General features: G+C 35.2%; 1 protein-coding gene across 4 annotated transcripts in view; it reads right to left on the reverse strand.

The window, feature by feature from the left end:
• arnt2 (aryl-hydrocarbon receptor nuclear translocator 2) overlaps window positions 1-13,352 on the reverse strand; it is a 73,960-nt gene that overhangs the window by 43,452 nt on the left and 17,156 nt on the right. For 2 of the 4 annotated variants that reach the window (XM_084404521.1, XM_084404522.1), the window contains exons 4-7: window positions 13,106-13,150; window positions 11,774-11,987; window positions 10,928-11,141; window positions 1,062-1,164 (exon numbers count right to left, since the gene is read on the reverse strand). In XM_084404521.1, coding sequence (XP_084260647.1) covers window positions 1,062-1,164; window positions 10,928-11,141; window positions 11,774-11,987; window positions 13,106-13,150 — 576 coding nt within the window. The remainder of the gene's footprint in view (window positions 1-1,061; window positions 1,165-10,927; window positions 11,142-11,773; window positions 11,988-13,105; window positions 13,151-13,352) is intronic. The other 2 variants (XM_084404523.1, XM_084404524.1) reach the window with 1 other exon arrangement.

The raw sequence follows: 13,352 nt of genomic DNA on the forward strand, positions 1-13,352 counted from the left end.
TTTATATCTTGAACTAGCAAGGACATTCGAAACAAATTCGGGAAATGCATGTTTCCATCTGTTGTTAAATATAGACCGTTTCAAAACAGCCTTATTATTGAAAACACCTTTTAAACATAATGCGGGAAGGACAGGAATGTTCAGCAACAACAACAGTCTTGGTTCCTGTTTGCCTCATTGCTAAAAAATCCTATTATGAATGCATTTTGTTGTCTTGAAAGTCATGCAGGTTTTAAATTGTAACAGCAAAATGATATTGTCATGATCAGAATAACAGATGAACAAACAACACTTGGATAAACTTCATAAAGGATCAACACAAAACATAATTGAAGAGCATTTTACAAGGGAAACATGCAGACAGTCTATTAATGTTGTGCAGATTGATAATAGTGATTCCACAACATTTTTGTTCGAGTAGAGAGTAATTTCACGCCGAAATAAACGTACATGTGGATTTATTTATAAGCAGTGATATAAATGTTAACGGCACACCACAAGAAATAGTCCAACCTGATAAAAGTTCTAAAAGGTATCTGAATAACTAAAAAAAAAAAAAAAAAAAAAAAAAAAGGGGCACATTGTTTCTTGAGAAGAGTGAACTCTTCCATAACCAGTCCTGATTCTTAAAGTCACCATGAAATTAAAACTGACAATCCTTATATTTATGGAATATTGCAGTATTTATTATAAATAATTTATCCGTTTATTTTATTTTATTCACATGCCTTGTAATTTTTTATCAAAATAACTTCCCCTCCCACTTGCAGTGACATCTATTCTCTTCTCTGATGATGTGTTTACTGGCGTGAGGGCGGGACAACCTGTCACTCACATGAGATCCACCAATAGCAAACCACAACCATCCAATCAATTCCCCATGGACAAAATCAAGTCCCGCCCTACATTTTCTCTTGTTCGAGAAGTCGTTTCACTCAGATAATCATCAAACTGGAAAGAAAAGACTATCGCACCTTCCTTGAAGTCAATGTATTAACCATGACACCATACCACCCCGTGTGATTATGAGATCTGTGAGCACATTGAGACTGTAACTGTACCTCATTCTGCAGATGAAGGAACGTCTGGATCCCATACACATTCTCATAGAGGACTGCTGTCCTTCCTTCTTCACCGTCCCCGTCTTTAGGTCCAGAATACGCCCTGGATATGCATTAAAATGTATAAACACACACACACACACACACACACACACACAAAAAAAAAAAGAGAAAACACGAAATAGATTAAAATAGGAATGGTCATTTCAAATGGCATATTTTGTGGTACAGTACTCAAAAAAAATAAAAAAAATAATAATCACTTGAATCACCTGAAAATGTGTATGTTTTATTTACAAATGTTACATCGCCAATAAGATAACTCAAATATTTATATACACTACTTGTCAAAAGTTTGGTATATTATTTTTAATTATTATCAATGTTCAAAAGCTTATATTTTAGACTGTGCTTAAATATTATAAAACCATGGTATATTTTGTTGTCAGGATTCTTTGATGAATAGAAATGAACAGCATTTATTTGAAATAGAAGTCTTTTGTAACATTATAAATGTCTTTACTTTCACTTTTGATCAAGTGTTCCTTTTTTTATTTTACTTATCCAAAATTTTGAATGGTAGTGTATTACGGTTTTCACAAAAACAGTAAGCAGCACAACTGTTTTCAGTATTAATAAGAAGAAATGTTTCTTGAGCAGCAAATCACATGACACTGAAAACTGGAGTAATGGCTGCTGAAAATTCAGCTTTGTTTCTCAGGAATAAATTACATTTAAAAATATATATTTAATTAGAAAACATTTATTTGAAAACATTTCACATTATATTATAGTTTATTACTGCATTTTTCATCAAATAAATGCAGCCTTGGTGAGTATAAGAGACGTCTTATAAAAAAAATTATAATAATTCATACCAAAAATATATAAAAAATACACTAGAGGAGTACTGAAAATTAGATGTAGATGCCACTAGGGTTATGCATATGTAAAAAGGTTACCACATTTTTGGTTTCACACACACAAGTTCTTTCAACCATTAAGGTGTATCATCATCCACTGGGATACATGATTAAATCAAGGACCACATATACCAATACAAATCAAAATATTGCCACACAACCTGCAAAAACCAGATAAGGCCAAGGCACTCGAGAACTTGTAAAAAATAAAAAGCCTTTATTTATTCATGGCTATAACATTTTTTAAAACATTTACATATATCCACACACCAACGTGTTGTGGCTGATACGCCTTCATCACTGGATGCACCTGCTATCAACTCGTATCACTTCAATGTCATGCATCCACAATGCCAGCCAGCACATTTAGCGTTAAAGAGAAGATTTTTGTGAGCGATTTAGCTGGGCTATATTTTGTGTATTTGCCTGCCGTAGGAAACAAAGGAAAAGCTATTTGTGTTACTCAAACTGAGTTTTTACTTGACTACTCATACACATTCTTAATTTAAATCATTACCATGATGGCCTCAAGTTACAAAATACGTTTCTAAGATACAGCAGTAACAGTTTACAGAAGTGCATTTCAGGGGCCTTTCAATCCTGATGCACGCCATAAACAACAATTTTGTTTGTTATGACCATCTCGTTCACTGCTACAACATCTGCTCGATTATACGGCACAGAAGACTGGCTAAAATAATCACAACAATTTTAAAGTTGTTTTTCCCCATCCAGCACAGCTAGAATAAGGGAAGAACACAATCCAAAGCAGCCAAAAAATGTTACTGGCTTAGCAAAATACCCACAACAACATTCAAAGTGTGAGCTATACTTCTCGGAATGCTGATACCTAGCCTATAGGACAAAAGCTCAGGATTATTGAAGCCTGAAGTTATTTCCATAAACAAATTAGCTGACATGCCTTTCAGCGGAGGAGAAGCGGTCTCCGAACTGATCCAGTGACAGCTGCGAAAGCCCTCAGGAGCAGATCTAATTGTCGGGAAGTCTTTCCAGTCTGAAGGACAGACGCCAAGAACGTTGGAAGCATTTAAAAGCTATTAATACTCTTCTCCAAGACGGATAACAACACAACCACTCAATAAGTTCAAGAACATCAAGAAAGAGGCCCTTGGTAGTTGTTGTTGTACAAACAATTGGGTGAAAAACCAGATGGAGATGATAAACGAAGCTGGACTATGATCGTAAATCATCCAGATGGCGACCCACTGCCCTGAGTACAGCCGCACGCTGCTACCAACAACCCAATAACAAAGAATAGGTCAGACATGCTGTAATATCAGCCTTTCAACAAGGCAAAAAATATTTCAAAAGCTAAAAGGTTTTTCAATGCCAATATAATAACAGTTTAGTGATGTCAAATTAGACAGGAATTTTTCCACATTCACCTCTAAAATAACTCTGAAAACTCAAAAACTTTTTTTGACTTTCTGACTTCTTCTAGTGGTCAAAATGGGATTTTGTGTGATGTAGGATGACAAGAAATTGTGCTTAAGTGCCAACACTAAGTTGGGCACTAAATGCTTCAAGATAACACAGGAAAGTAACAAAACATCAAGGCACCATGTGTATTTTCACCTTATTTTTATTTTAAGAGTGGGTGTGGCCCACTGTATACCTTCTTCTAAGTATAGCGGCTAATGAATCGAAAGTCTCGCACTTTCACTGAAAATAGCTTACTTCTGCATTGCAAAATAAGGTTGATACAGCCAAGCAGATGAGCCCAATATGAACACAACATTGTAAAATGTAAGTACAGGTACAGTTTTGTACAGGTAAAATGACTGGAAGAGAATGACACACCAGAAGCCACATTCAAGTTACAAATGGCTGCACCCACAACCTGGTAAAAAATTACTTATTCAAGCCATGACCTCATAAAAGCCATTGACCGGTTTTACAGTAATTCTCTTTGATCGCATCTCAGTCAATCTTCTTGTTTGCACTGGTATGAGTAAGTGCTAGTCATATATGCATGGTGATTTGCTGTTTTGAAGACCGGCGTGTGTTTGGATGACCGTTCCTCAGCCTCCTGCTTCCCAAAGCAGAGCTCAGCAGGTGGCGTTTGCTTTGGAGCAGGTTCCCTGGATGCTTCTACAACGGAGAACTTTGGTTGATCTTTGAAGGACTCCAACAGCAGGCATGGGAACATCACCTCCTGACGAGCATGACTCCTCCAACTTCAACTCCGTGACCAACTGAAGGGGGATCTAAGGACAACACTTGGAGGAACGAGGAAATGTTAGCCAGAACTCCCAGATCGATCCCAGAACCACAAGGACTTCCAAGCAAAATCCCCAAATCCTCTGGGAAGAAAAAGGCACAATGTGGAATCCGGGCAAAAGCCTGTTTCATTAGCATTACAGAATGCATAAAGGGACGCGCCGCACATATATATCCCATTTTTGCCACACAGACTCCATTGTTTCTCCTCTGTGGGCAAGTGTATCATTATTATTCTAAAACTGAACAAAGCAACAAAAAATGGCAAATATCCCAGGCCACCAACCAAAGCCAAGCTAAATATGTAGGCGGCAGTCGCCGTCGACAAGACTGTCGTAGATGGAAGGACAAACAAATAGTGTTGCCAGAGAAATAATAGCTGTCCTTCAAGGATGTATCCGAATGGAAATTTAAGCAGATATTGAGAACGTTATCTTCATCAGCAAAGTATGTTTATAAAAATAAACTGAGGAAAAATGGGTCAGTTTAGTCATCGACTAAAGAATGCTCTTTTGAGTTTAAGTCCTGTTACACTGTTTGAAGGCACTCTGAAATGTTTTTTAATTTGGCAATCGTATTTAATTTCCACAGAGAATTTCAGGTCGGGATGTTGCTTGAATCTGTAACCTTAAGGAAAGCTGTATTCTGTTATTCTTTCATTTATATTCAACCATCATTCCATCAATCCATGCATTCCCTGGGAATCAACACTGTGATGTTGGCAAACGCTTGCACCATGCTTTACAAACAATAATACATATATTATTATTATTCAAATCAGCCGCTTTCTCATATATCTGCAGTTATTGTCTTAAGATTAGTCATTTGTTTTCATGCCATGTTACAGCTCATAGCTCACCAAACTTGTAAACAGGTTAGATACATAGGCTACGGGCAACAAAAACACATTTGAGCATTCTTTGCATGTCGCAATGCTCGCTTTAATAATTGATGAGAAAATATTTCATTTTGTCACCATGAAGATGAATTGCATTGTAAAAATTCTGATAGTTCAACAGAATTTGTGAGTCATGGCATTATGTGCATAACTAATGTTATGTAAAAATGGCTCTAAATGGCAGAAATGCCTTCCGTGGGCCATTCATTATGCTTTATAATACACATTAGGATCTGTTTTATGTGCCAGTGAAACATGGTAATACTTTTCCATTAATAGTTACAGCTTTAAATAGTATAATGCATTAAGATCAACACTTAATCTGATGTCTCATGTGTTATTTATATTATATTATGTTTTGCAATTCAAAGAACACTCTTTAAAAGCATAACCATTAATGGGTTATAATGCATTGTAACAGTGATTACGAAACATATAATGTGTTGTATATAAAATCACAATGCATAAAGAATAGTATTTTGATGCATTACATATGCAGGCTTCATGTAAAGCTTTCCATGTATATATGAATATGTATATGAGACAAGAACAGATTGTGTAGTTTCACACAGGTGTGTTGTGTGGTCTGATGGATGGTGTGCAAGATCTCACTGATGTCTCCAGACATCATTTCCCACTTCAGGGGGGAAAAAACACACACACATACATACACGCACACAACACACACACAAACAGAGCAGCCCAAATCACTCTTAATCAATTATGTATGCAGAGCCAACCCTTACATTCCAGCACAGAGAACACATTAGTGGAGCATAGTTTGAGGAGACGTGGAAAATATCTCCCTTGGCCGCTTCATTTGATCACTTTATCACTAAAACATATGAGGTTATCAAAACCTCATCAAGACCGCCATATTTTAACTGCAATATTTTATCTGGACCTTCTGCAAGAACGGAATTCCTTTTAAACTTGCAAGTTTCTTTGATGGGAAAGGAAATTCCTTACAACCCTTTTCTGGAGATGTACACATTTGTACATGATGTATAGTGGCGTCCAAACGTCTGAGATCACCAACCAAAAGGTTTGGGGGCTATATATGTATATATATATATATATATATATATATATATATATATATATATATATATATATATATATATATATATATATATATATATATATATATATATATATATATATATATAGAGAGAGAGAGAGAGAGAGAGAGAGAGAGAGAGAGAGAGAGAGAGAGAGAGAGAGAGAGAGAGAGAGAGAGAGAGAGAGAGAGAGAGAGAGAGAGAGAGAGAGAGAGAGAGGAGTTTCTTTCTTCTGCTGAACTAAAAAGAAGATATTTTGAAGAATGTTGGTAACCAGACAGTTGACGGTAGCCATTGACTTCAATAGTAGGACGAAAAAACGAAAAAAAGTATTGGAAGTCATTGGCTACCGTCAACTGTCTGGTTACCAACATTCTTCAAAATATCTTCTTTTGTTTTCAACAGAAGAAAGAAACATAAGAAATCATACAGGTTTAGAACAACATGGGGTGAGTAAATGATGATCTTTGGGTGAACTATCCCTTTAATACTTTTATTCAGCTAGGATGCATTAAGTTGATTAAAAGTGACAGTAAAGACATTTGTAATGTTAGAAAAGATTTCTAATTCAAATAAATGCTGCTCTTTCTATCCATCAAACAGTTTCCACAAATATATGAAGCAGCACAACTGTTTTCAACATTGATAATAATAAGAAATGTTTCTTGAGCAGCAAATCAACATATTAGAATGATTTCTGAAGGATCATGTGACACTGAAGACTGAAGTAATGATGCTGAAAATGTAGCTTTGGATCACAGGAATAGATTACATGAATTAAATTAGAAAACAGGCATTTTAAATTGTAATAATATTTCACCATATTACTGTTAATAATAATATTACTGTTTATAACTATTTTCGATCAAACAAATGCAGCTCTGGTGAGCATTAGAGACTTCTGTCAAAAACATTTTTAAAAGTGTTACATTTACATATTAAAATGAAAGAAATCTCAGTTTTCCAACGTGGTCTCAGATGATTGACTCCCACTAAATAGGCACCGGGAACATGATCATTTTAATATTACAGACAAACACATTGGTGTGTTTCATGTCACATCCAAACCACAGGAAGCTAGATGTGCTGAATACAATTACACAACTAAATCATACAGAGATGAATACAGATGCCTCTTTGCATTTAAAGTGAATCCCCTGAGTTCTGACAGCGCTCATATTCCTGTGCTGAGTAACAGCAGACACTTTGACCCAGAGTCTTATTTAAATGTGGTCCGAGCCACATCAACGACCGGTCCTCTCAAAATAATCATCATCTCACGACTGGTTGGCATAATGAACTGTGACAATGCCCTGCTCGCACCTTGTCTGACTGTAGAGACATTTTATTACTTAGGTGGATATTATCATACGGCTCACTGAAACTTTTTAATAAAGGGAAAAATCAGACAAGAACGACAAAAGGGCTGTGAGAGACCTAGACCACACTGGATCATTCCAACGACCACTATAATTAAATTATAAAGTCATTACATGCTTCAGGAGGTCAACGTTTCAGGGCAATTATCATATACTAAAACTAAAAAACTAAATCTTTTATGTAAAACTATGTTTGAAACATACAATTTCTGCAGTTATTATGTGTGCAGTATGCAAATTTTCTGTATAAATGGAATACCTGGATGAACTATACAAAATTTGGAGTACAACAAAGCACTATCTGGGGAGAAAACTGTTTCCCACAATTCAATGCACTCAACTTGATGGTCCATTTCCAATGAACTAATGGAAAACAATTTCAGCCTCGATTTTGACTCATTATTTGATCTCTACAAATATTTCCTTTTTCTATTTCTATTTCTACATATTTCTTTATATTTCTTTCTACATATTTCTTTTTTCTATTCTATTTATTTTAGTTTCAGTTGTAGTGTGTGTATATATATATATACACACACACACACACACACTACAACTGAAACTAAAATAAATATAATAGAAAAAATATACAATGAGGTAATGCCTGAACTGATGAAATGCACACCTTGAATGTAATGTAAGTCGCTTAGGATAACTGTCTTCCAATGCATACAACTTAAAAAATTGTCACAATATAAAGGTGTCCTTTATATAAAAGCTGAACTGAGACTACCAAAGCCATTTCAGAATCTACTCTGAATCTTAAACCTGAAAATACTATTACAAATAAAAACCAAAAAGGCAACACGACAATAACCTTGACACTGCATATCTGATGTTTAGAGGAATATCTCACAGATTATGCGTTTAAAATTACATGAGTCCCTCAAAATATTCATCTGCATTTCAAAGAGGACGAGATGGAAAGATTTCCCACAGTAAAAAAAAAAAAAAATTCTGTATCTGAGGAGAATAATTCATCTTGTGGTTTATATAAAAAAAACGTGGGTGTCCACAAAGAAGAAAAGAGGTTGTGTTTGCAGTATGTATGTAGCACCATCTAGTGAAGAAACATTTACTGTGGGCAAGTTCAACTTATTTAGAGTATTTGAGGACATGTGCTTGATTCAATAAGCATGTATCTGTCTATGCACGCAGGTGAAGCCGTTGATCTTCCTATAATATACAAAGACAAGTTTAGTTTGGAAATAACTAGCATTAAAGTTGCTACAATCAATTTTTGGAGACTACCATGGAGAAAATGCCCTATCTATCTGACAGATATCATGGAAAAAGGTGTCTTGAGAAATCACTAGCCTCTGTAATCAACAAAAAGAGAGAGGTCTTCAACTGCAATTAATATGAATGGGAATGCTGATGGGTGGCTTTCTCTTGATATTATACAACTCCTTGTGTGGTTGGGAAATGGGAAATTGTTCAAACCTCACCGAGTACAGAGTAGAAAAACAAATATCTAAACTTATGCATCGGCCCAAAAAATCGAATCTTCATCTAATAACAACAATCATTTGGACACTCCAATAAAAACAGTACATTTTTAATCAAAGCCAATTAAATGTTCAACTTGAAGATACATTTTGTTTCACTGGTTCTATAATGAAAAATATATATATACTGCTTTCTAAAAAGTAATTTATGGAAAGACTTCAGTACAAAAATTAAAAAAGGTAATTGAGACTTTGTATCTCACAAATCTGACTTTTTCCCCCTCACAGTTGCGAGTTTAAATTCCAAGAAAAAAAGTCCGAATTGTAAGATATAAACTCAGAATTGTGATTAAAAAAAGGTCTGTCACAATTACCATTTTGTTGTTTTATTCGGTGATGGAAACAATGATCTTGCATGAACAATGCACAAATAAAACAAAAGTTTCTGGAGGACAAACAAAGCTTTATATCTGCAGAAAATAAATCAGGGGATTCCAACACCAAAACCTCACTGGAACTGCAAAGCATGGTGTTTAACGGAGAGGGAATATGTAATTCTGCCAGTAAATCCGGCAGCAAAATGTCTAAGCATCTGTCTATGATTAAATTCACACACACACACAAAAAAAGATGGGCCGTGCAACCTCACTATGATATTTTTCATTAACAGAGTGAGTTCGCCAGAGTCAAAGTCCTGACCTCTGTGATGAGATTCAAGCAAAGCAAATTCTACACAAACAAACCATTTTGTTTAAATGAATAATCTGTACTTGAACATTACAGTACAACATCTGCGTACGATCATCCACCTCAGCATTGTTAGTCTTGAATGCCTTTCATACATTTAAGTTCACTGAAATCTTTGGCACTAAACTAATTTTAGGATTCTGATCATGTAAGCACTTGTTTTTGTTTTATTTAAAAAAAAAATCTTAAAATGAAAAGCAAACTTTTTCAATTATGTTCTAATACAAAGTTCATTAGCTCGATTTTCAACTGTTCGTTCAAACTTTGAATGCAAATTGTCATAAACAAGCAGCGGTTTGTTAGAAACTCTCACAGTTTATTAAAATTACCGCTGACTCGCTCTCGTCTCAAATACTAATGAGGCGTCTGAATGTTCCCTGCGGAGAAATATTAAAGAGGACATTTTCAGCACTTGCTGAATAAGTGGACATCTTTGATGCTCACTTAAAATGCTTCTTGCATCAAAAATAATAAAATGGTCACAATTTACTTCTAGCCTTGTGTGTCTTGTTGCTACTTTAACTCGCAAGCATCGCTAGGAATTCTCAACCCTGTTACTTATATTGATGATCTCCTTATGGCCTGAAGTGACAATATGGTCACTTTTTACTGATCTGAGGCAGATAAAAACAATATATAATGACACACACAGAGTATGAGTAGTAGACGACGAACTACTGGCTGTATGTATATGTGAAAACACACACACACACACACACACGTTGGGTTTCCATGTTTTATGGGGACTCTCCATAGACATAATTATTTTTATACTGTACAAACTGTATATTCTATTCTATCCCTAACCCTAGCCCGCACACACACACACAATTTAAAATGTTGTGGTCAGTAAGATAGAAAAAATAATAAATAAATAAAAAAATCTTTTTTTCAGCAAGGATGTTATAGTAAAGACAGTAAGTAGTACATTGCAAATGACAACACACAGGTTGTAGGCACCAAAAATATGAACTGCCAGGAATTCACCCAGACTGGGATGGAAATGTGTTGGATCAGCTAATTCCAAACTGCTGAGTCTGACACCATGACTAAAGCTTGACATTTATGGTAGCCATTGTCTAGCAGTTAGTGCTTGTGCTCTGGACATGTTGAGCTGTGGCACTGAAGCCCAATAATTTTCCTTTCAGTAAAAAGTGTCTGTCTCTCACCTGTCATTGAATTCTCAGATGTGCTCAGCTGTTCCCTCAGTTTGTCCACGTCATCTGGATGGACCTGCTCATAGAGCGTGCTGCCAAACCACTCGGCCTGCGGATGGTTCAGAACAGGAGTGACAGAATCCGACACGTAGATGACACGACCCGTCTCAGCCGCCACCACGAACAAGAAGCCGTCTGCCGCCTCCAGAATCAAGTGCTTCAGTTCCTGTGACAGTGAATAGAGTTTCAAATGACATCTATAGGACTTTCAAGAGACATTTAGAGTATCTATAATGCCTGAATTTTCCTATTTAAACAGCGTTTTGTTGCACATTTTGTATATATTTGAGTCTATGCAGTTCATGGTAATATTAACCCTGTACAGCCTGACATATAAAATAAAAATAGTAACAGTTTATTGAATAGACAAAATCTAAAACAAAAGTTTGCTTTTGTGTTTTTTGTTGAGTATCATATTTGATACATCAGGCTTTTATGGCTAATATAGTATGAAAAAGTGAGAATATGAGCTCATACTCGAGGAGAAAAAAAGCCTCAGTTTTATTCAGAGGCCCAAACTGAGCAAAAATATGCAATTCAGTGCATATATTGTTATTTATATGGCAATAAAGATGAAATTATGATAGCTTTTTCAGCAAATTTGATCATGTCTATTTAAATTTAGCAGCTTTAGAAATGTACGTACCAAATATGATACAATAAGCTTTACAGGGGTTAATAAATACTAATGTTTGATTTTGTCCTGTGTTGAGTGTTCAAAAAAAAAAAATGAAACCAAGCAAAATCAGTTGAGATCCACTGATGTCTTTCAATTGTTTCACACAAGTCATTCGTCACCTGTTCAGTCAGGAAAGAGGGTTTGTAAGCGCCGTCGGTTGATGTGTTCCCCGTTCCCCTCATGGACTTCATGTGTGAGACGGCCATGCGCAGGATGGTGAGCTTGTCTGGTTTCCTCGCTAGAGCGCTGCAGGTGGGCACCATGTCCGACAGCTCTGTGATGTACTGGGTCATCTTATTACGCCGGCGACGCTCAATCTCACTGTGGTTCTCTCTGGATGGAGAGAAGAACAATACTGCCATCATTAGCATGTAATGAGAGACACACAGCACATTTTTACAACTACCTTTGGACCACGGGTACTGGATAATTACCATCAAGGATGTCAAAAGTCAAAACTTCAACATTTTGTTTAAAAAAAATTGTTTTAATATATAAATGATAAAAATAATATTTAATATTCACTTATATAAATATATGATCTTAAAATATAACATTAACCATTTATATATATATATATATATATATATATATATATAATATATTATAATACTTATTATTTTATATATTTATTCTTGTTATACATAATGTTATATAAAAATATATATATAAAAAAAATTATACATTTAAAATGATATCTTTTAAAATGATATACTACATAGAACTACTACATAAAACATTCACTATTTTTACATTTTTATTGAAAAATACATATTAATTCACTTCGGCCTGGATTTTTTTAGTTTTTTTAAAACACAGCTTTGGTTTATATTTTATACAGAGTAAAAATAAAAACATTTTTGTGTGTGTGTGCAGCATTTTTGAGAATTACAATTGTAAAATTTCACTAAATGCCACCTACTTACAGCTGCCCTCATGTACTTAAATGCATTCGTCGTTAACTTTGATTTATAAATAAATAATTAAGAATTATTGTAAAGGAGGCGTTCAGGACTCTTCACTTTCAATATACAGAAATAAACTTTTTTGGCTTGTGCTTTCTTGTCAAACTTCCATAAAAGTTCCTTGGATTGATCTACTGCAACACTTCTTCACCCGAAACATTCATTTTAAAAAAGTGCCAGAGAGTATAATAAGACTTTTACACTTCATTCTTGTGATTTAGCTGAGACTTCAGTAATAAACTGAACGCTGACAGATGCGAACCAATCTTCGGAAGCCAGAACATTGTATTACTCCACAGAGTGCAATGGCTCAAAGTAACGTGACAATTTCAGAAGAGTGTGTCAGCGGAGGATAATTAAATATCCATTTAAGATTAGATCTAAACAGAGTTGCTCGCTTGAGGTTGAGAGAATGAGGTTGGTCCTGACAGCAGCAGGGGCCTGATTTCAAGCTATCCTGAGGGAACTTCCCCGAGACAGCCCTACCTGGCATAACGCTCCTTATCACCAGGAATTTGATCATCGTCATACCTGATGGGAGAAAAAAAAAGAGAAGAGGATTCAAATTAAAAAATTAAAAAGAGCCTGAAAATGTCTTAAAATGTCACATTATTTTTTACGTTTTATGACTGTGGCTAAAATGGAATGATTATGAACCATATTTATTAATGTTCAATGGCTTGACTTAAAGATAGTGTGTGAATATGTGAATATGGTAACATAATAATGGACT

The sequence above is a fragment of the Rutilus rutilus genome (genome assembly GCF_951802725.1).
Source record: "Rutilus rutilus genome assembly, chromosome: 3".
NCBI classification, from domain to species: Eukaryota; Metazoa; Chordata; class Actinopteri; order Cypriniformes; family Leuciscidae; genus Rutilus; species Rutilus rutilus.